At 43.5% G+C, this 27394-nt stretch overlaps 2 protein-coding genes and 2 non-coding genes across 4 annotated transcripts in view; 1 reads left to right on the plus strand and 3 right to left on the minus strand.

Annotated features, from left to right (window-relative positions):
- The first annotated feature begins 202 nt into the window (after positions 1-202).
- Positions 203-8257, plus strand: LOC132761898 (C-type lectin LmsL-like). The gene is made up of 6 exons (XM_060754942.2): positions 203-336; positions 2286-2401; positions 3886-4032; positions 5161-5275; positions 6296-6368; positions 7767-8257. Exons 1-6 carry the CDS (start codon positions 288-290, stop codon positions 7789-7791), a joined length of 525 nt encoding a protein of 174 aa, XP_060610925.1. The 5' UTR covers positions 203-287; the 3' UTR covers positions 7792-8257.
- Positions 8258-10957: 2700 nt separating this feature from the next.
- Positions 10958-11040, minus strand: TRNAL-UAA (transfer RNA leucine (anticodon UAA)). The gene has a single exon. It is a non-coding gene; the product is annotated as a tRNA-Leu (tRNA).
- A 4222-nt stretch (positions 11041-15262) lies between these two features.
- Positions 15263-15348, minus strand: TRNAR-UCU (transfer RNA arginine (anticodon UCU)). The gene is given in 2 exon segments: positions 15263-15298; positions 15312-15348. It is a non-coding gene; the product is annotated as a tRNA-Arg (tRNA).
- Positions 15349-22177: 6829 nt separating this feature from the next.
- Positions 22178-27394, minus strand: part of OSBP (oxysterol binding protein) — a 36518-nt gene continuing 31301 nt past the window's right edge. The window contains exons 10-14 of the mRNA XM_060771517.2: positions 26653-26756; positions 26363-26458; positions 25802-25980; positions 24606-24826; positions 22178-24254 (exon numbers count right to left, since the gene is read on the minus strand). Coding sequence (XP_060627500.2) covers positions 24112-24254; positions 24606-24826; positions 25802-25980; positions 26363-26458; positions 26653-26756 — 743 coding nt within the window. The 3' untranslated portion in view covers positions 22178-24111. The remainder of the gene's footprint in view (positions 24255-24605; positions 24827-25801; positions 25981-26362; positions 26459-26652; positions 26757-27394) is intronic.

The raw sequence follows: 27394 nt of genomic DNA on the forward strand, positions 1-27394 counted from the left end.
CAAACATTGAGCAATACGGAAGGGAAGCTTATATCAATCGGGTGCTGGAATTGACAGTACCTAAGGTCTACTGACTCTGCTCATGCCTATTTATTTAAGAAACCCAATAAGGAACAGCAATCTGTGTGAAATAGTAGAATCTCCCTAGTTTGCATAACCTTTACTTCCTGTACTTACATCTCCTTCAAAAACTGCTGCCCATCTCCATTCCTCCCCATTCCTGCCCAGCCTCAACCAGAGAACAGTTTCATTTGTGGCTTCCTCGCTTCTTTGTTGCATCTCCAGAAATGGGGTCCTGGGCATTGCTTAGTGCCTTTCTTCTGACCTTCATTCATGGTGAGTTCAAAGTGGGTCCGTTCTGAACAGGGAGAAAAAGAGCGTGAAGGCTTCTCATAAATTAACAGACAAGTGAATTTATCTGGTTCACAATATTATGGAGCAGCCACTGAAATGGGAAATCAGAGTACGGTAGGAACTTGCTACCGATAAACAGTTTATAATATATTTCTGCTCCCAATAAATGACCTTATAGTTAAATTACCTAATGATTGTAAGTAAGGATATATCTACACTGTAGCATTAGAATCATAGAATCAGAGTTGGAAGAGGCCTCATGGGCCATCCAATCCAACCCCCTTCCAAGAAGCAGGAAAATCGCATTCAAAGCACAAGCACCCTCAACAGATAGCCATCCAGCCTCTGTTTAAAAGCCTTCAACTCTCTGCCTGCTCTGGGGCAGAGAGTTCCACTGCTGAACAACTCTCGCAGTTAGGAAGTTCTTTCTAATGTTCAGGTGGAATCTCCTTTCCTATAGTTTGAAACCATTGTTCTGTGTCCTAGTCTCCAGGGCAGCTCCCTCCTCCCTGTCACTTCCCCTCACATATTTATACGTGGCCATCATGTCTTCTCTCAGCCTTCTCTTCTGCAGGCTAAACATGCCCAGCTCTTTATGTCACTCCTCATAGGGCTTGTTTTCCAGACTCTTGATCATTTTAGTTTCCCTCTTCTAAACACATTCCAGCTTGTCGACATCTCCCTTCAACTGCAGTGCCCAGAACTGGCCACTGGTGGTTAAAGTGGTGAAAACTACATTAATTTTACAGTGCAGATGCACCCTCAGTAATTGATAATATCAATCCTTTTCTGGTGTAACAGAACATGTAATTAGTTTCATATGTAAAAGTGTGTGGACTCCATAAATAGGCAGAGATAACATTGTCACTTTAAGTACTCACTTGTGTTGCCATCTGGATTATAATGTGACTTAAAATTTATGATTTTAGTTACCTTTGAGCAATGAAAAACTAAAGATTTTTTTAACATAAAATTGTAACAGTGACTATTTTTACAGTAACTAATTGCTTTTTATATAAACCCTTTGCAATATGAGTGAAATGCAGAAACAAATTGGGGACAAAAGAAGATAACATTAGGGACTCTGAAGAGTCTTTAAATGCCCATTTTCCCAGTCAATTAAGAAGTGAGATGGACACAATTCACTTGTGAAAACAACTTCCTAGGAAATAACCTTGGTATTACAGCCATAAAAACATCCTAAAATTCCTTCTTGATCATGGAAGCAGTCTCTGTACAAATGCCTAACCCATTATATATTTTTTCTGTTAGACCTGGGCCCTTTTTGAAAGTTTTCTTTTTTCGTGTCAGGAGTGACTTGAGAAACTGCAAGTTGCTTCTGGTGTGAGAGAATTGGCTCTCTGCAAGGACGTTGTCCAGGGGACACCCAGGTGTTTTGATGTTTTATCATCCTTGTGGGAGGCTTCTCTCATGTTCCCGCATGGGGAGCTGGAGCTGATAGAGGGAGCTCATCTGTGCTCTCCCTGGATTTGAACCTCTGTCCTGTTGGTCTTCAGTCCTGCTGGGACAAGGCTTTGGCCCATTGCGCCACTGGGGGTTTCTTTTTGTTCATACCTGGCATTGGACAAATCTTGCTTTTGTATGTTGACATTTTCCAAGGAAGGAAGAGCCTCTAAAGAGAGATTTTCAATACTGAAGGTAACACACTGAACTAAGCATTTAAGACATACTAAAGATTAAGGTCTGTCTCAGCCATAAAGGGGGAATTGGGGGAAATATACTTCCAAAGAAGGAATGGGGTAGTATTCTTTCATTGATAATTACCCTGTTAGTCCCTGGAACTTCTTGTAAATGGGTGGGTGGGGAACAGGACATATACAAGTGATGAGAGTGTAATACACAGAATTGCAATGCTATCTAAAACTGGTATTTCTTCTTAACCTCTTTGCTCCATCTTCTTTCTGCACTAGGTATCTCTTGCCAAACGTGCCTTTGTGCCAGTGGCTTTTGTGAGCCTGGCTGGGTGCAGTATATGGACGCCTGTTATAAAAATGAGAAGCAACCAAAGAACTGGAATGATGCTGAGGCAAGTGAGAGATTTCAAGGGAGAAATGAGAAATGGAGCACCCACATTTTCAACAAGGGAGCATGCAACTTGCTTGTAAAAACAGTATCACCGGTTTTTCTTTGGGCACATTTCAAAGAGCTGGTCATGACCTATAAAGCCCTATATATCTTAGGTCCAGACTAATTGAAAGACTATTATCTTCCTATATCAACATTCCAGAATCTTAAGATCTAGAGGAGGTGGCTTCCTCTTGATCCCACCGCCAAGCAAGGCCTACTTTGTGAGGAGAAAGTGAGGAGCCGTTTTAGTGGTTGCTCCCATCCTCTGGAATCCCTGAAAACAGAATATCTAGAGGAGGTGGCTTCCTCTTGGTCCCATTGCCATCAAAGGCCCAATTTGTTAAAAGAAAAGGGAGAGCCTTTTTAGTGGTTGCTCCCATCCCCTGGAATCCCCAAAAACAGAATATGCAACTGGACTTCCAAATAAAATGTCCCATTATTTATTTATTTATGATATTTATAGCCCGCCTTTCTCAGCCATACGGCGACTCAAGGTGGGTTACAGATTGGCACAATTCAATGTCAGGCATTCATAAAAGTGCCATTAAAACAATCAACTTTACAATATAAAACATAAATAAAAAACGTTAAAGCATATCATCATCTTTAAAACGTTATCCAGTAATATCGTCTGGCCATTCCATTTTCATCATTCATTGTTCCATGTTATCTATTCCGCTGCATTCTCAAAAGCTTGCTCGAAGAGCCAGGTCTTTACTTTTTTTCGGAAAGTCAGGATGGAGGGGGCTGATCTAATATCCCTAGGGAGGGAGTTCCATAGCCGGGGGGCCACCACTAAGAAGGCCCTGTTCTTCGTCTCTGCCAATTGTATTTGTGAGGCAGCCGGAATCAAGAGCAGGGCCCCCCCAGATGATCTTAAGCTCCTAGATGGTCCATAGGAGGAAATACGTTCGGACAGTTTAGGGTTTTATAGGCTAAAGCTAGCACTTTGAATTGTGCTCAGTTGCAAATCCCACTAACCATTCACTTACAGTAATAATAGAAAAGTATCTTCAATATGTCACCTGGTGTCTCTGCTCACCCTGATGGGCCAACATATACATACACAACCCGCCTACTCTCTTTTATACTTGCAAACTCTATCCTGGGACCACTTACCTTTTATGCACAAACAAGTGACACCCAAAGCCTTTTGATTATATCTAGTGTTGGGTCCAGTTTTATAGTAATAAAACAAATACAGAAGAGTCTCGCTTATCCAACCATTTTTGTTTTATCTGACGTTCTGACGGCCCATTTGTGTCAGATAAATGAGACTCTACTGTACTCTTCCCTCCCCCCCACACCGCCGCCCAATATGTATTATTTCCAAACTACCTAGATGTATAATGCTGAAAATTCTAGTAACGGCTATTATGGTGAAATTGATACGGGCTCTTGGGGATAAACATGAAGGTCAGTTTCTCTGTGAATTCTCTCCAGATGGCTTGTCAGAGTTATGGCACAAATGCCCACCTCGCCTCCATCCACAGCGGAGAAGAAAATGACTTCATTTTTCATCTGATGGGACAGCCACTGGATTACACCAAAGGAAAGGCTTACTGGATTGGTGCTCATGACACTTTCAAGGTATACGTATACCAAAGCAATTATTCAGAATTACCAAAGCTTAAACTTTAAAAATAGTATACCAAGTTTTATGGTATTAAGATTTCACCTCTGTCTTATGAGGTTCACAAGACCTTGAGTAAATGTAAATGAGGTTTTGTCCTCTTACCTACGATCGGGAAGTAAATATTCAGTCCAGATTTTCATGTGAATTAATGTGCAGTAATAGTGAACTAATACTGTTACTTCTCCAAACTAGTTAGTAGGCAAAACAATTCTGAAATTTACACTTTGTGGTAGAGGCTCCTTCTTTGGAAGCTTTTAAACAGAGGCTGGATGGCCATCTGTCGGGGGTACTTTGAATGCAATTTTCCTGCTTCTTGGCAGGGGGTTGGACTGGATGGCCCGTGAGGTCTCTTCCAACTCTATGATTCTATTCCCCAGCCAAAAATGCATAGAATAATGCCTAAATTAGGAGAAACGTTGCACAAAATGCTTGTCTTGCTCAAAAAATATTGCAGAGGGGGAAATTACTTGCAAAACTTCTACTTTGGGGCCAACTGTAGTTTCTGTACATTTCAACTGATATGTTGAAATGTACAGAAGCTGAGGCTTTGTGTGTGTTTTAAGGAGTCAGACATGTCTTGCCAAGTTAATTGTGACTTACCGCTGAGTTTTCAATGAAATAGTCACATTGCCCTGTACTGCAGTTGAAGAAGAGAGTTTATATATGTGGCAAGCCGTGCTAAAAGAAAATCCATTAAGTGTTGTAACTCAGCGTGTGCCTTCTGTATCTAGTAGTAAAATAGTTGTTATAGTCTTTTTTTTTCTTTTTCCATTCACCCCTTTTTTACTTCCAAATTAAATATATGTTTTCCTATAACCTTAGGTGTAAAGGTAATCTTCCTTTGCCAATAGTGGATTGTTAGTGAAAAGACTAGCATTACAGCCCAGGGTCCAATTCCCTGCTCCACCATGGAAACCCATTGGTTAACCTGGGACAAGTCCCACTCCCTCATCCTCAGAGGAAGGCAAGAGCAGGCCCTTTCTGAACAAATTCTGTCCAAGAGCACCCATGACAGGGCTTTACACTTACAAATAAGAAATGACTTGAAGACCCACAACAATACCTTTTGGATCTTTCCACAGGAGGGAAACTTTGTGTGGACAGATGGTTCCAGTTTTGATTTCCAGACATTTCCTCCTAATCAGCCTGATGGACTGGCTGGAGAACACTACCTGGGTTCCTGGCATTTGGAAAATGGTAAGAAAATAGCATTTAATAAACTTCTCTGATCTCAATGTGCTCAAACCCAAGGTTGGCTCAAGCTCTCCTGGTGCTTAAGGTGGAAACCCACTTCATCATATGGGGGTCACAGCCCCTCCACTTCATGTTACTCATGTGTGGATTGAGGCAGCCAACTTGCTAACCTCCCTGCCCCACTGTGCCATGTTAGACTAGGAGCACCACTGCATAAATAGGAGACTAGTGTCTAGATCCAGGGAAGTCATGCTATCCCTCTATTCTGCCTTGTTCAGACCACACCTGGAAGCACACTGTGTCCAATTCTGGGCATCGCCATTGAAGGGAAATGTTGACAAGCCGGAATACGTCCAAAGGAGGGTGACAAAAATTATCAAGGGTCTGGAAACAAGCCCTATGAGGAGCAGCTTAAAGAGCCAAGCATGTTTAGCCTGAAGAAGAGAAGGCTGAGAGGGGGCATGATGAGGGTCATATACAAATATGTGAGGGGGAAATCATAGGGAGGGAGAGAGCAGGTTTGCCTTCTGCTGCCCTGGAGACTAGGATGAGGAACAATGGTTTCAAACTACAGGAAAGGAGATTCCACTTGAACATGAGGAAGAACTTCCTGACTGTGGGAGCTGTTCAGCAGCAGGGGGTTTAAGTGGATGGCCCACGAGGTCTCTTCCAACGCAATGATTCTATAGTCTCCAGCCATGGGAGATGGCAGGGGGATCTCACTCTTCACAGGGTAAAGGGAGGGGGAGACAAAACTGAGGGTGACCCAGAAGAAAGGAAGCAGCAGCTAAAATTGGGAAAGCTGTATATTGGTGGCAACATCAACAAGTTAGTTTTAAATGGAACCAGCCATTTCACTGCTGGATGCTTCCTAGAGCAGTACTTCCAAGCTGTCACTGTGTGTATCTTAAGTTCCACCCAATTCACTGAGCAACTAACTTGTATTCCAACACATTTGGAAGGTAGTCTGGTCTTTATTTATTCCAAACAACTATCAATTTGCACTTTCTCTATCTCTTTCAGGACATGTCACCTGGAATGACTATGTTGTCTCATGGAAATTCCCATCTGTTTGCAAGTACTACTTGAGAAATGGGTAGGAACTGCATTTGCTCCCTTCAGAACTATACACCACACCTCAGTTAACAAACCCTCTGACAAAGAAACTTTTTTCTTTAACTAAGTGATTTTACCCTCATCTAGCATCCTCCCTTTCCTCGTCCTCTGATCTGTTAGTTTTTTTTAGCAGCATCAGCACTAAGGAGGATGCTAGAGCAATGATGCAGAAGCACAGGTTTTGTGTGTTGTGTTGCAGCAGCAGCATGTATTCCATAAACAAAGCAATACGCTTTCCTTCCAAGAGTCTTGGACTCTCCTCTAGCCAATCCTACTGTAGTTGTTTGGGCCTGTCTGCAACCAGTAAGTTAAACAGAAGCTAAAAAACGCCCAAAAAACTTCATTCTCAGATGCATTTTGAATGTGGTTAACTGATTTCTAGAATGTTTGAAATGTCCTGTTTACTTATGAAAATCTTTCTTGGCCTGGTCATTTCATTCTACATATGCATAACAATAGCTTTGGAGGTAGAAGATTGCTGAAAGATATTGGACTGGTCTTTTTTGTGGTATAGAGACCTAGGCATATTCTTTCCATGTTATTTCTGCTTCCAGTATCAAATGTTAACTGAGAGCACTTCCAGACAGCACCAAATACAGGTTTTGAAACTGGGGTGAAAAAAAAAACTTGGGACCTGACAGCAGGTCCATACACAGACCTGTCAGTCCTGGGAAATGTTCCCCTGGCGTCCTCACATCTTGCTTTGAAGCAGATCAGGATGGAGGGCAGACGGGGGACATCCATTTGAAGTTTTAAAAAAAAGAAATCTCTGAAAGATGCACTGGACCTCATATGTGTACATGCAAATATATTAATGTACTCACAAGCTGATATCTTATTCTCTTTCCTCACCCCACTCTGAATTCAAGCCTTGTTATAAAGATTGAAAGAAAGGAATAGTTTCAGAGAGTTCTAACTGCTTTCACTTGTGTTTCTTGAGCTACCTGTGTCTTCATGGCTCAATTTTTTCACGGCTCAGCTGTTTTGAGATTTTAAAATGTGCATGTGTGCTTGAGCAGGGAGAAGGGAAGGAAAGCACATGTTTTGCATGATTACAGGGGTATACAGTTATGTGAAGGTGTGCATTTTTGGAGCAAAATCAGGTTTTAAGTGCACCTTTTTAACACATGCTTTTCAGCTGTTAACCTGATTCCACCCGCACTTTGGTTAAACATCATTTAGCCACTCCCACTTTTATTCTGGTTACTTCTAGGTTTTGAGCCATGTTTGGAAGGGCCCTGTCAATTAACGCAATTTCATGTACTATATGAGTCTACACTGCCACCTTTAATTAAATAAGAATACTTATGCAAATGGATTTGCTATACTATTTTCAATCCGATCTACAGCTGTCTCTCTTTTCTTCTTCTTTTAACAGTAGGTGCTGTGCCTCCTACGCCTGATACAGAGTCCCTCTCAAGGAAAAAGGGACAGAGATAACTTCACTCCGGCTCCATAGATTGGGTTGAAATCTTTCTTCTTTCTCTAACAGCCACATTGACTTGTGCTTCTCTGTGGATCATTTCTGAAAACATGACAAGATTGTGAAGAATGATTTTTCAAATACAACCCCATGTACTGAATCTAAAGCTAAAATGTGTGAAAATTAAACTCCTTTTCCCTAATTGCTAGTGAGCCTTATCTAGTCTAGGTCTCGATCCATAACAAAAGTAAAAGTATGTATGTGGCTGGGGCTCCCACTCCCATAAACAACTATGACCTCCCCCAGTGAGGAGCCACCAAAGACCCTCCTTCCAATGACACTGAAGGTTATAGACAGCACTGTCAATATGTTCAAGAGCTGGCAACCCCTACCATTGTCCTCCACAAACACAATACTGCCCATCACCCAAGTGAATTAATACAGAGACAATTTCAACCTTGATTTTATGTGTTTCCTCCACCACAGACATCTCAGTGTTTCTTACTGTCTCCATTGATGTGGCATTTGCATGATCCTACCCACTGCTTCTCCCTTAACCCTTTTCTACTCTTTTATATGGCGCACAGCAAACAGAATGGAACTGATCAGCAACTGAACATACTGGAGGGATTTGGGGGACTGACTCAACATAATAGAAGTTGTAGAGCACCCTGCATCAAGACAGAGCACTCTGACCCCCACTAACAATGGACCTGGATGAAATTTGGCACACAGAACCATCATGATCAACAAAAAAATAATACTGGACATGTTTGGGGGGGGGGGATTGATCTTGATTTATAGGAGGTGTTGTTCACCTATATCCAGAGAGCACTATGAAACCAAACAACGATGGATCTAGACCAAACTTAACACACATACCCAATATGCCCAAATTTGAATACTGGTGGAGTTTGGTGGAAATTGACCTTGACATTTTTGAGCTGTAGCAAAGAGCATTCTGAACCCCATCAATGATGGACCTGGATCTAATTTTGCATACAGAACCCCCATGACCAACAAAAAGTGCTGGAGAGCTTTGAGGGGGATTCACCTTGATTTGGGTGTATTGTAGTTCATCTACATCCAGAGAGCACTGTGAACCCAAATTATGATGGATCTGGACCAAATGTGGTATGCATATCTGATATGCCCAATTTTAATACTGGAAGGGTTTGGGAGGGATTGACGTTGATTTTTGGAAATTGTAGTTCAACTACATCCAGAGAAACTGTGACTCCTCACAGACAATGGACCTGGATCAAACTTGGCATACAGAACACGCATGACCAACTGAATCTACTGGAGATGTTTGAGGGAACTGACCCATCATGTAGGAGTTGTAGTTCATCCTGCAGCTAGAGAACACAATAAAACCCACTGATGATGTGTTTGCAGCAAACTTGCCGCTGATGCCCAACATGACCAATTTTAAGTACAAAATTTTTCAGGTTAAAAAAACCCCCTGGTTTACTCATGAATTTTAACTGGTTAACCAAATCCCCATGCTAAGTCTATGAGACGCAAAAAATTAAGAGTCCCTCCAGAACTGCAAGCACTATCTCAAGCAAATATTGACAATTTATTCACACTGTCATTACTTGCAGCAATAGCCGATGTAGTGAAGCAACCAAGTTGTGTGTGTGTGTGTTGAATGCTCTCATTAAGGAGGCCAGACTTGGTGGAGGTGGTTGACAGGGGCGGAGCTGCAGGCTATTGAAGGCTGCTCTGCCTCCTGCTGTGCTCTTGCTTCAGCGTGAGCTAGGAGGCGGGTTTCAACCCCGCCCCCCTGAAAATAAAAATTAAAACCCCTAAATTTTCAAACCCCCCCCCCCAAATTTTTCTGGCTACGACCCTGGGCAGGGGAAAACCTTTATCTACCTAAAATCTACCTAAGCCTTCTCTGCCAAAGAGTGCTAGTTCCTTGCCAAAACTTCCAGGATTTCATAGCAATGAGCCGTGGTGATTAAAATAGTGTAGATGCAACCTATGACTCACAGTCAAACAGCATCTGGAAGACCCCATATTTTCCCATCTTGACTTAGAGAATCCGGGATTACACTGACACTTGATCCCAGCTTTGTAAACAAAACTTCTGTTGAAGGTATCAATAAACAATTGATACCGCTTGAACTCAATGCTGTGGAATCATGGGAGTTGTGTTCTGGTGAGGCAGAGAAAGCTAAAAGTGATATCAAACTGCATTGATTCGACAGTATAGATTCACTCCAGAAGTACTATAATTTTTCTTTTAAAAAGCATTCTCCATGAACTACCTGGGAAACGACAAATCCTAGGATTCCATAGGACTGAGCCATTACAATTCAAGTGCTGTCAAACTGCATTAATACCACAATGTAGATAGGTTAGGTAAAGGTTGTCCCCTGACATTAAGTCCAGTCAAGTTTGACTCTGGGGTGTGGTGCTCATCTCAATTTCTAAGCTGAAGAGCCGGCATTGTTCATAAACACCTCCAAGGTCACGTGGCCGGCATGACTGCATGGAGCACCGTTAGATAGTGTAGATCAGGGGTCTTCAAACTTTTTAAACAGAGGGCCTGGTCAAAGTCCCTCAAACTATTGGAGGGCCGGATTATAATTTTTTTTAAAAAACATGAATTAATTCCTATGCACATTGCACATATCTTATTTGTAGTGCAAAAAACACTTTAAAACAATTAAACAATTAAAATGAAGAACAACTTTAACAAATATAAACTTATTAGTGTTTCAGTTGGAAGTGTGGGCCTGCTTTTGGATGATGAGATAGGATTGTTGTTGTTGTTGTTGTTGTGTGCTTTCAAGTCATTTCAGACTTAGGTTGACCCTGAGTGAGGGCCAGGTAAATGATCTTGGAGGGCCATATCCGGCCCCTGGACCTTAGTTTGGGGACCCCTGGTGTAGATTGTGCCCCTTAAAAATGTGTTGTCAAAGGCTTTTGTGGCCAGAATCACTGGGTTGCTTTAAGTTTTCTGGGCTTCTCCCAGAAGCATTCTCTCCTGACGTTTCACCTGCATCGATAGCAGGCATCCTCAGAGGTTGAGAGGTCCCTTAAAACCTTTCCCAGAAAGTAGAACTTAACTGCGGAGCAGAGGACAGAGCTCAGTTAATTAGAAGGGGACGCAAATGGATTTAAAAAGCCATCCTTACCAGAAGTGGGGTTTGAACCCATGAAGACATACGTCCATTGGAACTTAAGTCCAACGCCTTAACCACTCGGCCATTCTGGTATTCGCCCACAAGGCCTTAAATATCAACCATATTGCTTGGAAGTTCAGAGTTTCAAAGCTTTGAATATTCGTCCTCTCTATTAGGACAAGCAAGGATGCATCTATACTGTAGAACTAATGCACTTTGACAGCACTCAATGAGATGGAACCATGAGAGCTGTAGTTTTGTAAGGTCTTTAGTTCGCCTTCTCTGCCAGAGAGGGCTGGTGCCTCACCAAACTACAGCTCTAAGGATTCCATAGCCTTGAGTCAGGGCAGACAAAGTGGTGTCAAACTGCATTAATTCTGCAGCCACGTAGAAATCCCACAACTGATACTCGGGATTGCGGTTCCAAATTAGCCTTTCAAATAAGGGAAACCTGTGAGCTCCCCCTTTGGGTGCCTTTGCATTTCCTAAATGCAGCCTAGCTTGGCATAGACTTCAAATCCTTAAAGGGCTGGGACTCAGGGAGAGTGTGTCTTCAGTCTTGAACCATCCCAGCTCAGGCTTCTTGTTTTGTGTGGGAGCTTCTGGCTCATTCTCCCTCCCTTAGGAGCTGGTGGAGAAAGAAAGGGTCATGCCCGTGTTAATGTCTCTTTGAGGGTCTGAAGAGGAATGCATGAGAGCAGTCGTGGCTCAGTGGTTAAGGCTACGACTAGTACCTTTGACGCAATAGAGTTCCCCAGGACTCAGGTTCGAATCCCGCCAGAAGAGAAAGCTAACCTGAGTCTGGGTTTTTCGGGCTATATGGCCATGTGCTAGAGGCATTCTCTCCTGACATTTCGCCTGCATCAATGGCAAGCATCCTCAGAGTTGGAAGAGACCTCGTGGGCCATCCAGTCCAACCCCTGCCAAGAAGCAGGAAAATTGCATTCAAAGCACCTCCAACAGATGGCCATCCAGCCTCTGTTTAAAAGCCTCCAAAAAAGGAGCTTCCACCACACTTAGGAACAGAGAGTTCTACTGCCGAACCGCTCTCAGGAAGTTCTTCCTAATGTTCAGATGGACTCTCCTTTCCTGTAGTTTGAAGCCGTTATTGTGCATCCTAGTCTCCAAAGCAGCAGAAAACAAGCTTAGCATAGAGCCACAACAGTTAAAGTGGGGTCAAACTGCATTAATTTTACAGTGTAGATGCACCCCCAGAATTCCAGGCCCAGTGTGGAACACATATCACCACATTAAAACAGTGGATGTGGCTCTTAATGAGACGTGCCACATTATCACTGGATGTCTATGCCCCAGACCACTGGAGAAATTACACTGTTTAGCCAGTATCGCACCACCTGATATTTGCCAGGTAGCAGCAGCCAGCAATAAAAGGACCAAGGCAGTGACATCTCCAGCCCATCTCTGTTTGTATACCAGCTAGCATAAGGTAAAGGTAAAGGTTGTCCCCTGACATTAAGTCCAGTCATGTTCGACTCTGGGGTGTGGTGCTCATCTCAATTTCTAAGCTGAAGAGCCGGCATCGTCCGTGGACACCTCCAATGTCATGTGGCTGGCATGACTGCATGGAGCGCTATTACCTTCCCACCAGAGTAGTACCTACTTTGCATGTTTTCGAACTGCTAGGTTGGCAGAAGCTGGGGCTGACAGTGGAAGCTCACATCGCTCCCTGGAATCGAATCTGCAACCTTTCGGTCTGCAAGCTCAGCAGCTCAGCGCCATACCAACACTTTAAATTAAGAAACTGCTTTCTAAGATCTACAGAGACACTTGCAGAAACACCTCAGCAAGCAAGAGTCCAAAAGTGGCAGGCTAAAACATGGAACCTCAATCCATGGCTGATACTGGATGAGAAACACCCTCCTGGGCACACAAAAGGCTGGGTGACTTGGATGGTACTGAACAGACTGCTCTCTGGCAGCACAAGATGCAGAGCCAATCTTCAGAAATGGGCCCACAAAGTGAAGTCCACGGCATACGAGTGTGGGGAAGAGCAAACCACAGACCACCTATTGCAATGCAATTTGAGCCCTGCCACATGCACAATGGAGAAGCTTCTTATAACAACACCAGAGGCACTCCAGGTGGTTAGCTTCTGGTCAAAGAAAAATTAGTATAATGCCAAGTTTTTAACTTTGTTTGTTGGGGGGGGGGTTAGACATTATTACTGTATTCTCAATTTCCTTCTGACATGATAAATACATTTGAGTGTCTTAATAGGCAAAGTCTGCCCAGCTGTAGAATGTATGTTCTGCCTGCAGGAGGGGCTCTTGACTCATCTTCAGGAGCTGCTGAAGGTTTTGAGCCTTTGGGGTTCATTTATTTGGTGTCAAAAGCATCAATAAGTATGAAACTAATAAAATAAAGGGAGCACAATCAGCTAAATAATTTTTGGCTTTAGGATGGAGAGATCCTGTCTGGAAACACTTGAATGGACCCCATGAGATAGATAGGAGGAAATGGCACACATTTTATGAGGCAGCAGGGAAATAACTTGTTGTTCCTTCCTGACTGAGATCCTCTTAAAATATTGAACAAGTTGGACAGAAGGGTTGAGTCATTCTAGACCAGGTATGGGCAAACTTGGGTCTTCTAGGTGTTTTGGACTCCAACTCCCACCATTCCTAACAGCCTCAGGCCCTTTCCTTTTCCCCCTCAGCCGCTTAAGCGGCTGAGACTGAAACCTCGCTGGAGTTGGAGAGGGTGAAGGTGAGGGAAGAAATGCATCTACACTGGTAGAATTACTGCAGTTCAACCGCACTTTAACTACTCTGGCTCAATGCCATGGGGTCATGGGAGTTGTATTTTGCCAGCCTTCTATGGGAGAGAATGCTCAAGGCCTTGCAAAACTACAACTCCCATTATTCCATAGCCTTGAGCCATGGCTGTCAAAAATGGTGTCGCACGGCATTAATTCAAGAGTGGAAAGGCATCTCCCCCCGGCACACACACCGAATAATGTGGAGAGCAATAACAACCACTCTTAACAACCACCATGTCAGACTACACAGAGAAGCCATTGGAATCCACAAGCAATGTGGACAGTTTCAACAGAAAGGAAGCATTTATTTGTTTGTTTACTATATTTATATATACCGCCCCTCTCAGCCCAGAGGCAACTCGGAGTGGTTCACAATTTGGCAACAATTCGATGCCTCAACAATGATAACAAGTAAAAACAATCATGAAATTCTGTTAAAAACAATAGCATATGATATAAAAAAATATAAAAAACGTACAAAGCCTTAAAACATTGAAAATGAACAAAATTTGGCTACCGATACTAAAAAAAAAAACTCTAAAATTAAAACAGTAAATAAAAAACAACACTCAAACACAGGTGAACTCCAGACAAGAAACAGTCAGGGCCAGCTAATCACCTGCCAAGAAAGGATTCCCCCAGGCAGTAAGAAGCCAGACCTTGAAACTGCAAGGCCATTCGATGCTAATCAAGGTGGCCAATTACAATATTTGCACTTGCTTCATACAGACAAGAGTTTTTTCTCCCACCCAGGACATTTTTTGTCGTGTCAGGAGTGACTTGAGAAACTGCAAGTCGATTCTGGTGTGAGAGAATTGGCCGTCTGCAAAGATGTTGCTCAGGGTACACCCGGATGTTTTGATGTTTTTACCATCCTTGTGGGAGGCTTCTCTCATATCCCCACATGAGGAGCTGGAGCTGATAGAGGGAGCTCATCCACGCTGTACCCGGATTCGAACCTATCGGTCTTCAGTCCTGCCAGAACAGGGGTTTATCCCACTGCACCACCAGGGGCTCCACCACTCTGAGGATGCCTGCCATAGATGTAGGTGAAATGTCAGGAGATAATGCTTCTGGAACATGGCCATGCAGCCTGGAAAACTTACAGCAACCTAGTGAGTGATTCATTGAGAATCATAGAGTTGGAAGAGACCTCTTGGGCCATCCAGTCCAACCCCCTGCCAAGAAACAGGAAAATTGTATTAAAAGCACCCCCGACAGATGGCCATCCAGCTTCTGTTTAAAAGCTTCCAAAGAAGGAGCCTCTACCACACTCCGGGGCAGAGAGTTCCACTGCTGAACAGACAATATATCCATTTGTGTTTTCGGGGGGGGGGGGGGGAGTTAAGAAAAAATGACAATTTCAGAGTTTTTTTTTTTAAGTAACCAAGTTCCAAAGTTTCCTTTTTCTCTGCCTAGCTCACATACAGTAGTTTGAGTTTAGGATTTCGCTGACTTTATTACTTAGGTCAGCCAGCGAAAGCAATCTGCGATTTCTGGAGTTCGCGAACTCTTTGGAGCCTCTTCAAAAGGACTGACTCTGGTGGGACTCGAACCCACAACCTTTGAATCGCTTCACTCTACTAGAAGTCCAATGCGCTATCCATTGCGCCACAGAGCCGCGCTGTCGCCAGCCTCCTCCGGCTCTTCATACAGGAGTTTCCCCGCCGGCAGCAACAGGTAGAGCCAGAATTTCGCATGTCACTTCCTGGAAGGCAAAACTTGCACGTCATCTGGGGCTCAAGACTAGAAAGGGGAAGAGTGGGCTAATAGAGAGAAGGGAAAGCTGTAGAATGGATGAAGCTTGACACCACTTGAACTGCCCTTGGCTCAATGCTATGGAGTTGTAATTTGGTGAGACACCAGCACTCATTGGCAGGGAAGGCAAAAGACCTTGCAAAACTACAACTCTCAGGGTTCCACAGCATTCAGCCATGGCAGTTCAAATAGTGTCAAACTGTATTTACTCAACAGTTCCTTCTCCTCTTCTTCCTCTTCTTCCTCTTCCTCTTCCTCTTCCTCTTCTTCTTCTTCTTCTTCCTCTTCCTCTTCCTCTTCCTCTTCCTCTTCCTCCTCCTCCTCCTCCTCTTCTTCCTCTTCCTCTTCCTCTTCTTCCTCTTCCTCCTCCTCTTCTCTTCTTCTTCTTCTTCTTCTTCTTTTTCTTCTTCTTCTTCTTCGGCAATCCCTCATAGCCCGGGGATGATGGTCCTCCAAGTGTAGTATCTTGGCGGTGGATCCATAAGTGGCTACGGAGCTCTATTCTTGATCCACGTGTTCTCCCACAGTGAGGACATTGGTTTCTAGGTGGAAAGCGGTCTTCCTCTTGGTACGTTTCTCCCTTTCACCCTTCATTCATGCCTCTTCAAATTCCACAGCACTGCTGGTCACAGCTGACCTCCAGTTAGAGTGCTCAAGGGCCAGTGCTTCCCAGTTCTCCGTGTCTATGCCAGAGTTTAAGCCCATCTTTAAATCTCTTTTCTTGTCCACCAACATTACGTTTCCTGTTCTTGAGTTCAGAGTAGAGTAACTGCTTTGGGAGACAGTGATCGAGCATTCAGACAATGTGGCTGGTCCAGCAGAGATGATGGCATTGGAGCATTGCAATGCTAGTGGTCTTTGCTTTTTCCAGCTTGCTCAACAGTGTAGACCAGGCCTGGGCAAACTTGGGCCCTCCAGGTGTTTTGGATGTCAATTCCCAGAATTCCTAAAAGCCTCAGGCCTCTTCCTTTTCCCCCACAGCCACTTAAGTGAAAGGAAAAGAAAAGAAAGGGGCCTGAGGCTGTTAGGAATGGTGAGAGTTGAAGTCCAAAACACCTGGAGGGCCCAAGTTTGCCCGTGCTTGGTGTAAAATGCACACTGAATCTGCTTCCAGCTCCCAGAGGATCTCTAATGGGTACCTGGAGGAACCCTTCCACCAGTAGAGCTGGAGGATTTGTCCTTTCCAGCCAAAAATTCATGATGGCCTTCTTTTGCCTTTTTAGCACAAAACAGAAACCTGATGTCTACTCCCAATCAAAGGAGACACTTCTGCTCTTTTGATTAAAGGGCTTGGATTTTGCCCAAGGCAGAAGTGCTTCCTTCCTCCTCAGACAGTATTTCATGCCCTTCCACTGCCCCAATTTGGTAGGGACAGTCCCAAACAATCCTCTGCTGAGCACTCTTTCAGGTGCTTTATTAATGTGTTGTCAAAAGCTTTTGTGGCTGGAATCACTAGGTTGCATGAGTTTTCTGGAAGCATTATCCCCTGATGTTTCATCCACATCTATGGCAGGCATCCTCAGAGGTTGAGGGATCTGTTGGAAACTAGGCAAGGGAAGTTTATATATCTCTGGCATGCCCAGGGTTGGAGAAAAAACTCTTATCTGTTGGAGGCGAGTGTGAATGTTGCAGTTGGCTACCTTGATTAGCATTGAATGGCCTTGGAGCTTCAAAGCTTGGCTGGTTGCTGCCTGAGGGAATCCTTTGTTAGAAGGTGTTAGCTGGCCCTGGTTGTTTGCTGTCTGGAATTCCCCTATTTTCTGAGTGTTCCTACTGTCCTGATTTTAGAGATTTTTTAAAATACTGGTAGCCAGATTTTGTTCATTTTCATGGTTTCCTCCTTTCTGTTGAAATTGTCCACATTCCCAAGCATTGTTAAGAGGGTACAACCAGGCCAGGTATAACAGTAGCAACATCATAGTAGCACCATAATTCTTGTTGGCCTTGTTGGCACTAGCAAACCACTGCTAAAAATGCTATGAGACGGTACCAGTGGCAGTGCATACTTATTGGTGGTAATGCACCTGCCCAGGGGAGTTGTTATTCTAGATTTAAATTAATGGGCTATATTTTTCCTTTAGGCAGAGGAATTTGCAGCACAAGCTATTATAATGAGAAGTACAATTTCATCTAGAATGAATTTTAGTTTGGTTTATTATATACAAGGTGGGCCAAAGGCATCTGATGTTTTAATAACTTTTGGAAAAGATTTTACACAATGTAATGTCATTTTATTTCCTATATATACTGTATTGTAATTTTTTAAAAAATACGTTAAATATTGAAACCCCTTTGTGACTTTTGGTTCAAAATTTGCTCACAGTTTTTGACACCTAAGTTTGTGAAACTTGAAGTCCAAGTTAAACAGAAAGAAAGGTCTTGCTGATTTAGCACAGGGCTGGGCTTAGCACAGTGGGTTAAACCACTAAGCTGCAGAAAATCCTGCCAATCAAAAGGCTGGCAGTTAAAGCCCAGGTCGGGGTGAGCACCCACGATCAGTCCCGGCTCCCTGCCCACCTAGCAGATTGGAAACAGAAATTTGAGTAGGTAGGTACTGCTGTAAGCAAGGAGGTAATAAAAGGCACCCATAAGGACATGCCGGCAATTTGGAAAGACATCTAAGGACAACAAAGCTCCTTGGCATGGAAGACAGAGCAACAGAACCCCTCAACACCTGTGGCTGGAGTCAGGCAGCACTTCCCAATGGTGGAAATGGAAAAGATGGGGAAACTGTATAACGGCATTGAATGTATGCTGTATAGGTGTTCTGTAATCCACTCGGAGTCCCCTTGGGGAGATAGAGCGGAATATAAATAAAGTATATTGTTGATAATGGGCAGACCACAGCAGCTTTTGTGGCTGTTACTGCTTTACTTACATGGATTGTTATGATCAATTTTTGCATTTTAGAACAAGGATACTTCCCATCTGCTTTGACTAGACAAGGAGAAATTTCCTGTAGTTGGTTTGCTGTTGCATAATATTTTTCTCCCATACAGTGTGTTAGTTTGCGGCTATATTTATCACTGCTCACCCTGGTTTGGGCTCCCTCCTCCTTTCCTTAAGTAACCAAATTGACACTCCTACATCATGCTTTGATGCCATGTTCGACTGGGCAGGCGAAGAACTTGGGTGTACATATTACACTTCACAGAGGTGAGGCACAAAACAATGATTTGAATGTCACCAACTTGGAATAGTAGAACCAAAACATTGGAGCAATTTCCCATGCGTCTCAACTTTTCAGCGAGACCTACAAGGCATGCTAAAGGCAGAGCGTGACACAGAAAGTTAGGCATTGCTATTTTTGTCTTTCAAAACTATTCCCTGACAAGTTGCCCAAATTTTCTGCTATTTTCAGCACACCATGGAATCCATTTAATAGTTGAGTTTTCCTGATCAGTATTCAAAGGGGGGACGGGGACGGGGGACAGGTTGTGGTGGTGAAAGTGGGCTTTTAAGAACAGTTCCTTTCTGGTTTCTAATGTTACTCTATTGATCAGGATGGCCCAAGACATTTTCCTGTTTGAGACAAACTAGCAAAAGGTTTCCTGCCTTATCCAAATGAGGGTGTCAATTTATCCAAAGGTAGGAAAGAGGACCACCTCTTTAAGTTAAACAACTAACAATGTGTTGCCCTTCCATAACCTTAAATGTACTGACAAACTTGTGGTAAGTTTTGTGATTATTTTCTTTTAAAAAACCACACACACTTATTTTTATTGTATTGTTCCCTTCCAGCTTCTAAGGAGGCTGGGAACTGTGGCTTCTCTCCCCTTGTAGTTTCCAAGCTACGATCCTAGCTTGAAGGTTACAGAATAAACCCTTATCAGCAGGACCAGTACCTGCAATTTACACACATCTCTCCGGGCATTTTCTGTGTCCTTCAGTGCAACTCAGTGATATATTTCCACACAGAGCTGCACTGGAGTACCTAGAAAATACCCAGAGGCATTCCCTCTAGATATTTACTAGGACTTCTGCTGTGATTGTATGGTGTGCTTCTGCCAGAGGTTCTTCATTTATAGAGTTCTCAATTACCTGTGGTTTCATGTTTCCACTCTAAGTCCAGGAATGTATTCCCCATTGATATACTATACCTTCATGACTGCATCTCCTACCACCAACCTGTACGATCCCTCTGATCCTCTGGGGAGGCCACCCTTTTGTCTCTTCCTCTATCACAGGCAAGACTTGTGGGAATGAGGGAGAAAGCCTTCTCTGCTGTGGCTCCCTGACTTTGGAACTCACTACCTGGTGAGATTAGGCAAGCCCCCACCTTAGCAGCCTTCAAGAAAAACCTGAAAACTTGGCTTTTCTAATGTGCCTTTGGAGAGTGACCATTTATCCCATTTCTGTTTGTTCCATCTATAGTGTTGCACCTATGATGCACTTTCTCCCATTCAAAATTGAAAGCCTTACTCCACTGTTTATCCTTTTTGGGCTCCTCTCAATTACACTTTTTCTATTCCTACCCCATCCAGGGTTTTATCATTTTACCTCATCCATTTGGCCTGCCCATTCTGTTCAATTTTATATTGTGTTAATGTGCTTAATTTATTTTGCTACTGTATGTATTTTATTCTGATATATTTTTTGTTGTCTGCATTCTGTAATTTATTTTGCTGTATTGTATCTTTGGGCTTGGCCTCATGTTAACTGCCCTGAGTCCCCTTCAGGGAGATGGTGGCAGGGCATAAATAAAGTTGTTTTTTATTATTATTACTAGCCATCTCCTGCCATACGTTGCTGTGGCCCACATGGGGGTTCAGTGTGGGAGGTTTGGCCCAATTCTATTGTTGTTGGGGTTCAGAATGCTCTGTGATTGTAGGTGAACTACTATAAATCCCAGCAACTACAACTCCCAAAAGTCAAGATTCTGTTTTCCCCAAACTCCACCAGTGTTCACATTTGGGCATATTGAGTATTTGTGTAGAGTTTGGTCCAGATCCATCATCGTTTGAGTCCATAGTGATCCCTGGATGTAGGTGAACTACAACTCCAAAACCAAAGGACACTGCCACTAAACCCTTCCAGTATTTTCCGTTGGTCATGGGAGAACTGTGTGCTAAGTTTGGTTCAATTCCATTGTTGGTGGGGTTCAGAATGCTCTTTGATTGTAGGTGAACTATAATTCCCAGCAACTACAACTCCCAAATGGCAAAAATATTTTTTTGGAGTGAAGGACATACATTGGGTTGTTAGGTGCCTGGTGTCCAAATTTGGTGTCAATTTGTCCAGTGGTTTTTGAGTTCTGTTAATCCTACAAACGAACATTACATTTTTATTTATATAGATGATGATGATGATGATGATGATTATTATTATTATTACTTCCTTAATTTAATATTGGCACATGACAGACCGAAATAACCTTTGTGGTTATATTTTGCCAAAGCTGCCATGAGTCCCCCTCAGCGTGGAGAAAGACGGGGTAGAAATAAAGTAAATAAATAAACAAATAAATAAACATAACAAAATAGCATAACAAAAGTTCAGCAGGGAGAAATGCAAGATACTCCACTTAGGCAGAAAACATAAAATGCAGATACAGAATGGGGGATGCCTTGCTCAAAAATGTGTGAAAAAGATCGTGGAGTCCTTGTGGACAGTAAGTTAAACACAAGCCAACAATGTCATGCAGCAGCAAAAAAAGCCAATGGGATTTTGGCCTGCATAAATAGGAGTCTAGTGTCTAGATCCAGGGGAGCCATGCTACCCCTTTATTCTGCCTTGGTCACACCTGTTATACTGTGGCCAATTCTGGGCACTGCAACTGAAGAGAGATGTTGACAAGCTGGAATGTGTCCAGAGGAGGGCGACTAAAATGATCAAGGATCTGGAGAACAAGCCCTTTGAGGAGTTTCTTAAAGAGCATATTTAGCCTGCAGAAGAGAAGGCTGAGAGGAGTTATGATAAGGACCATGTATAAATATGTCAGGGTAAGTCAGGGAGGAGGGAGCAAGCTTGTTTTCTGCTGCTCTGGAGACCAGGATGTGGAACAATGGCTTCAAACTACAGGAAAGGAGATTCCACCTGAACATGAAGAAATTCCTAACTGTGAGAACTGTTCAGCAGTGGAACTTTCTGCCCTGGAGTGTGGTGGAGGCTCCTTTTTTGGAGGCTTTTAAGAAGAGGCTGGATGGCCACTTGTCAGGGGTACTTTGAATGCGACCTTCCTGCTTCTTGGCAGGGGTTTGGACTGGATTGCCCACAAGGTCTCTTCCAGCCCTGATTCTATATTGTTTGGTTCAATCTTTAGAGCAAACAAAGCTTTTCACGAGCCCATAAGAGTTCTGCAAATGTGGCTGAACTGTCTTAGAATTAGGTTAGATTAGAATTCCAGTCTAGCATCTGGAAAGCTGTAGAGTTCCCACCCCAGCCCTGAAAGGTCAGGGCAGTCCTGAAGTGAGCCTTAAGAATGCTGCAAGGTGCCAAATGTGAAGCCAGATTGCTTCAGGCATACAGGAAAGCCAACAAGGGTATCATAAGGAGACCAGAGACACAGAGACATGGATACTCCCAATCTCTGGATCTCACATGCCTATAGAAAGTGACAAGCCAAGACATGACAGGGAAAGGATATGTGTAGGTCATCTCAGTTAGGTTATACAGCCCCAAGCAGAGAGCTTAAGGTCTACATTGTTAATTCATCATCTCTGACAGTAAAGTGATGCACACACACACGTACACACTCTTGAATATTTCAGATTTTATTATTTAATTTAGTTTTCTTGGAAAAAAGATAGTAAGGCAAAAAAATCCCAAAAATAGAATTGCAGGGATATTCTCTCTTTCTTTCAACACCTGCCATTTCCCTACAAACAGGGGAGGAGAAACTTTGGTCTGCCAGATGTTATGGACTACAGCCCCCATATTCTCTAACCATTGGCTGTGCTGGGAGGAGCTTCTGGGAGATGGTCCAAAACATCTGGAGGGCCACCTTTCACCACCACTGCAGTACAAGGAAGCAATCATCCTCCACCAGCTGCAGAAAACAAGTTTTGAACAAAATACTGAGCAGCAAATAGTATGGCGTCTCCATCCAAAACCCACTTTCTTCCTTTGCTGTCCTTTGATGGTGGGAAGACAGGACTCATGGCTCATCTCACCCTGCCTAGCTTCCCTCCGCTGCTTATCCTTTCAGCAGTTAAAGTTTGGAAGTCAAGGAACTAAACAAAAAGAAGGAGAGAAAACACAGAAGGAAGGCACCTCATTGTGTGATCCTTAGCCAAGAGCAAGGGGCTGCCTTCGAGTCCCCCAACACCACTTGCCCCATGAGCGTGGGCCCGGATTGGCCAGCCCCTGTGCCCTTGCCCACTTCTTTACACAGCAGTAGCACCTTTTTCAACCTTAGGACTCGGCATTGGCAGCTGTTATTAGAGCACTCTGGGAGTCCCCACAGCCTTCTTATTCAACCAAAGAAACAATGGATACGTGGCTTGTGCCTGCACAAAGTGAGGAGCCTTAAGATGGATGCCACCGACTTCTGGCTCTGCCTCAGATAGGATTTATTATGATCATAATCATCATCGTCGTCATTATTATGAAAGGCAAGACAAACCAATGTTTACTGTCACACTTTCTGCAGAATATCTCCCAGAATCTGAGGACGGTGGAGGGAAACAGTAAGGGCAAGTGTTATAAAATAGGGTCTGCAGGATAGGAGGAAGAGGGGGAAAGTGTCAGAACAAAAATTAGATCTCTCTCTCTCTCTCATTCTCTCTCGCTACATATATATAATATACATATAAACAGGTGTGCATTAAGCCAGAAGTTACTTTAGGCCAGGGGCTTCAGGGAGTGGGAGGTCCTATCCTGCGCCACCATCACTTCCCATCGAAGTGCAAATGGGGAAGGTGCTGGTGCCTGGCGTGAAGAGTGGCTCAGACAAGGGGAAACAGCAGGTTCGGTTTCCTGCCACCTTTGAACAGTTGGTAATGCCCTAGTGGAGGATCCACCAAGACAAGAGTTATTCCCTCCTTCCTCACCAGGACACTAATTGTTTTGCTTTGCTACCTGCAGGAAGACAGAGACATAATAACTCTGGGAAAGAACGGGGTCCTTCCCTTCACCTCTCCTATCCTTTCCTCCCCCATCCTTTGGAAGATTCACTTGTATTTAGGATTGGGGAGAAGGTACAAGACTGCAACTCCTACGGTAAATGCCACGGGAAGGTCCATGTCTCTTCCCCAACCATCTTTCTTGGGGCAACATTCATGATCTTGACTACATACCACTTGTCAATCTGAAAGCAGGAAAAAGAGGTTGGGATGGGGGAGAGCACAGTTCCCCTCTTCCTCCCTGAAAGTGAAGGGCCATGACAGAGCAAGACTCTTGAGGTGGGGAAATAGGGGGTGCCGTCCTCTACTCCTACTTGTCCCCAGCCATTCAGGAATCCAGACACCAACGTCAGGTTCAATCAGCTAAGGCAACCCAGCCAATCACCACTGCTGGATTCTGCATTGGGTGATTGATTCAAAACGAGTGATTGGTTAAGACAGACAGATTCGGTGAGGAAAGCACTAAGCAGGAAGTCACATGATCAGCTGCTCCCCTCCATCCTTCTTCCACTACTCTCTTCATTCCCCCTTCCTTATAGTAGTCCTGCTGTTTCTTCCAGCTCTCAGAAGATGTCAGGGCACATGCTCCAGTCCTGTTTCTCTTTGCTCTCCCAGTAGCCTCCCCTGTACACGTGGGCCACTTCCTTGGTGTCAGGATCTTTTTTCCGTTCAAACCATAATGCTTTGTATGGATCATAAGGAGTTCCTGCAAAGAGAGGGGAAACACTCTCAGAAGGACGAATGGGCATTTCTCCTTGAAATACAGTGTCTAGGTTTTCACATTTAGCAAGAACCATACCTCTGTAGAAGAATCCATGCTCTGCACATAAGTCAGAGGACTGATTGCTGGGACCTCCAACCAAAAAAACATCTCAGCAGAACTAGAAAACCCTACTTTTTGACAAGCTACGTAGGAACTTCCAGCTGAGGGGAAACCCCTTACAATGAAGGCTCTATCCTGGGAACCACAGTCTAAACTATATACAAGGCCAAAGGTTTGCCATCTCTGTCCTGTTACCTTTGGCCCAACAGGGGTGATTGGGACAACTCCTCTTACCATCCTCAGTTGCCTTCATGGCTTCAGCTTCACGTTTTTTCCGAGAGATGCGCTGCTTCTCTTCTAGGCGTTGCTTCTCTGCGTTGGCTTCATCCCAGCGCCCATTCTCCATGAGTCGCTGGTCAGGCCGAAGTCTACTGTCTGTGGGAGCAGTGCCACTTTCTGGGGCATTGAGTGTCAAAGCCAGCTCCGAGAAATAGTACATGTTCTCAGCATTCTTCCTGCAATGAGGGAGAGCAAAAATAATTCAGGTGGCAGGAAGATTCTGACTTCGGCCCATTCCTCCCAGATTCCACCAGAAAGGTTGGCATAACCTTGTTCTTAGTGTGTCCGAAATGAGCTATAAACATACTCTAAGCCTCTGAGATCACCAGCACCTTCACTGGTCAAAATATTTTAAATTAAAGACACATATATCCCATGATGACACCATTAATGCATAATATTTTCCATTTAAGAGTCTGTATCCCTTGGTGGCACAGCGGGTAAAACCACTGAGCTGCTGAACTTGATGACTGAAATATTGGTGGTTTGAATCTGGGGAGCGGGGTGAGCTCCTGCTGTTAGTCCCAGCTTCTGCCAATCTAGCAGTCTGAATATATGCAAATGTAAGTAGATCAATAGGTACTTCTTCTATGGGAAGGTAACGGCATTCCATGAAGTCATGCTGGCCACATGACCTTGGAGGTGTCTACAGAATACGCTGGCTCTTCGACTTAGAAATGGAGATGAACCCCCCCCCCCCCCCCTCAGAGTTGGACATGATTAGATTTAAATGTCAGGGGAAAACCTTTCCCTTTCCCTTTTATTATCCCTCAAAAGTAAATGTTTGCACCTCTTATGACAAAAGTTTGAAGGTGAAGGCTTTGTTTGGTAAATAAGTTATGAAGTTCAAGAGAAGAAAGACTAAGACTGAAGCTAAATTTCCAGCAGCTGTGGAGCAAGACAGTAGGGCTTATATTCTTTGGTTCATTCCATAACTAGCAGAATGAACATGCATGTAAGTATGTATGTAAATACACACAGAGACAGAGGAATTCATCTACTATTACTCTTTTTGGTGCATTTGTTGCAGAGGACATAAACTTCATATCTAAAAAAGCCACTTCCACTGAACTCAAGCCAACTGAATAGCACTCAGGTTAGTCAATCTTTTCATTACTCAAAAGAGAGCACAGCCATCCACGCTCACTCACGGGAGTGGGTTCCTCTTCCACAATATGACTCTGCTGTCCTCAGCTTCATGTGCTCTTTGCCGGCCATCACCACCGTTCTCCACTGTAGAAATCACCTTGAAGCAGTCCATTTTCTCGTCCCATGTCCCCAATAACATGAAATGCACTTTCCCTGATGAGTCCAACACCTCTCCAGTGACCTGTTATAAAAATATTTCAGGAAGGTGATGGAGCAAGGTACACTAGCGAAATTTTACCTTTCCAGCAAAATTTAAAAGGAATGGTTACAGAAGACAGGCTGCTTTATAACTTTCTCCTGGATAAGAGAGAGAATGAAAATCACTTTTCTCTCTTTTGCTTGGGTAACAGATTGCTCTCCACAGTGCTATACCACCAGCGTTTCAACAGCTGCAACATCAACAGGACTAGCTTGAACAATTGCTGCCGCAAGCACGGCACATCCTTTTATGTATGGTTCCTCTTGCTATCAAGCAGATCCCTTTCTTTCCTTTTCCCTCCTCTCCATAAAGAAGTCTTCATTTATTTTACCAGCCTAGACCAGAATGTTAAAATACATCTTACCTTCCTGGCCACATCTCTAGAGAAGTAGCTATAAGGAACAAACTTCAGAATACACTTCTCACTGGTTTTATGGTTCAGAATCTCAATTTCGCCAGACTGGAAAGAAGAAAAGTGAGGCACAAAGTCAAAAAGGAACAATAGTACTGAGGCAACATGCTAAAATGGCTGGGCAACATGATGAGAGATCTGGAAAATGGATTTCTGAGCTCCTTGATTCCAGCATTACCATATGAACACAGTCAGTTTAATACTTAATTATATTCTCTTCATCCATCCCATCTTTAACTCACCTGATCTATCCATAATTTGCCCACTATGATGTTGTGTACTGTAGTTGTGACCTTCTTCCATGTATAATGATTGCCAGTTGCGTGAAAGATACAGTGGATGGTACCTAGAAAATAGAAAAAGGGTGCTTCAGCTTAATTGCTATTGATGAAGAGTCCAGTGAAAAACACACAAAGTCCACTAGACAGGACTCTTTGCCTTATATATGGAGGTTCTAACCCCTGCTCTGCTGTGGATGAACTGGTTTTTCCTTTGATGCCTATTCTCTTTGTTTTCCACAAATGTCCATTTTATCAGCTCTTGAAGTATGAATGTGTTCTAAATATCTCCAAGGGGGTCATTAATGAATGCATTAATGAACACTGTACATCTGACAAGTATCCACTGTAGGCTCTTGCTATGTTCCCAGACAGTCTAATTCCACCTACAAAAGGGGTGCAGGCCCTAGATCATGTGTGTGAAACTCAAGGCCTGTGGGCTGAATTTGGTCCTATAAGTTATTTTACATGGCGCTCCAGATGCTGGACTACAATTCCTGAATTCCTCATTACCAGAGGAATTAGATGTCATTTTCAGAGCTGATAGTTCTGATACAGTAATATCTGGAAGGCTACAGTTTGTTCTGTTTAGCTAGGATGGTTTAGTGGGGTTTGAATTTAGATACAAGGCTTGTGGATATGATGTTTCTTTTTAAAATGTCCTTTATCCTTTCCCCAACATCAGAGCCACAAATGCTGTTGCACT

Source organism: Anolis sagrei, chromosome 1 (assembly GCF_037176765.1).
Source record: "Anolis sagrei isolate rAnoSag1 chromosome 1, rAnoSag1.mat, whole genome shotgun sequence".
NCBI classification, from domain to species: Eukaryota; Metazoa; Chordata; class Lepidosauria; order Squamata; family Dactyloidae; genus Anolis; species Anolis sagrei.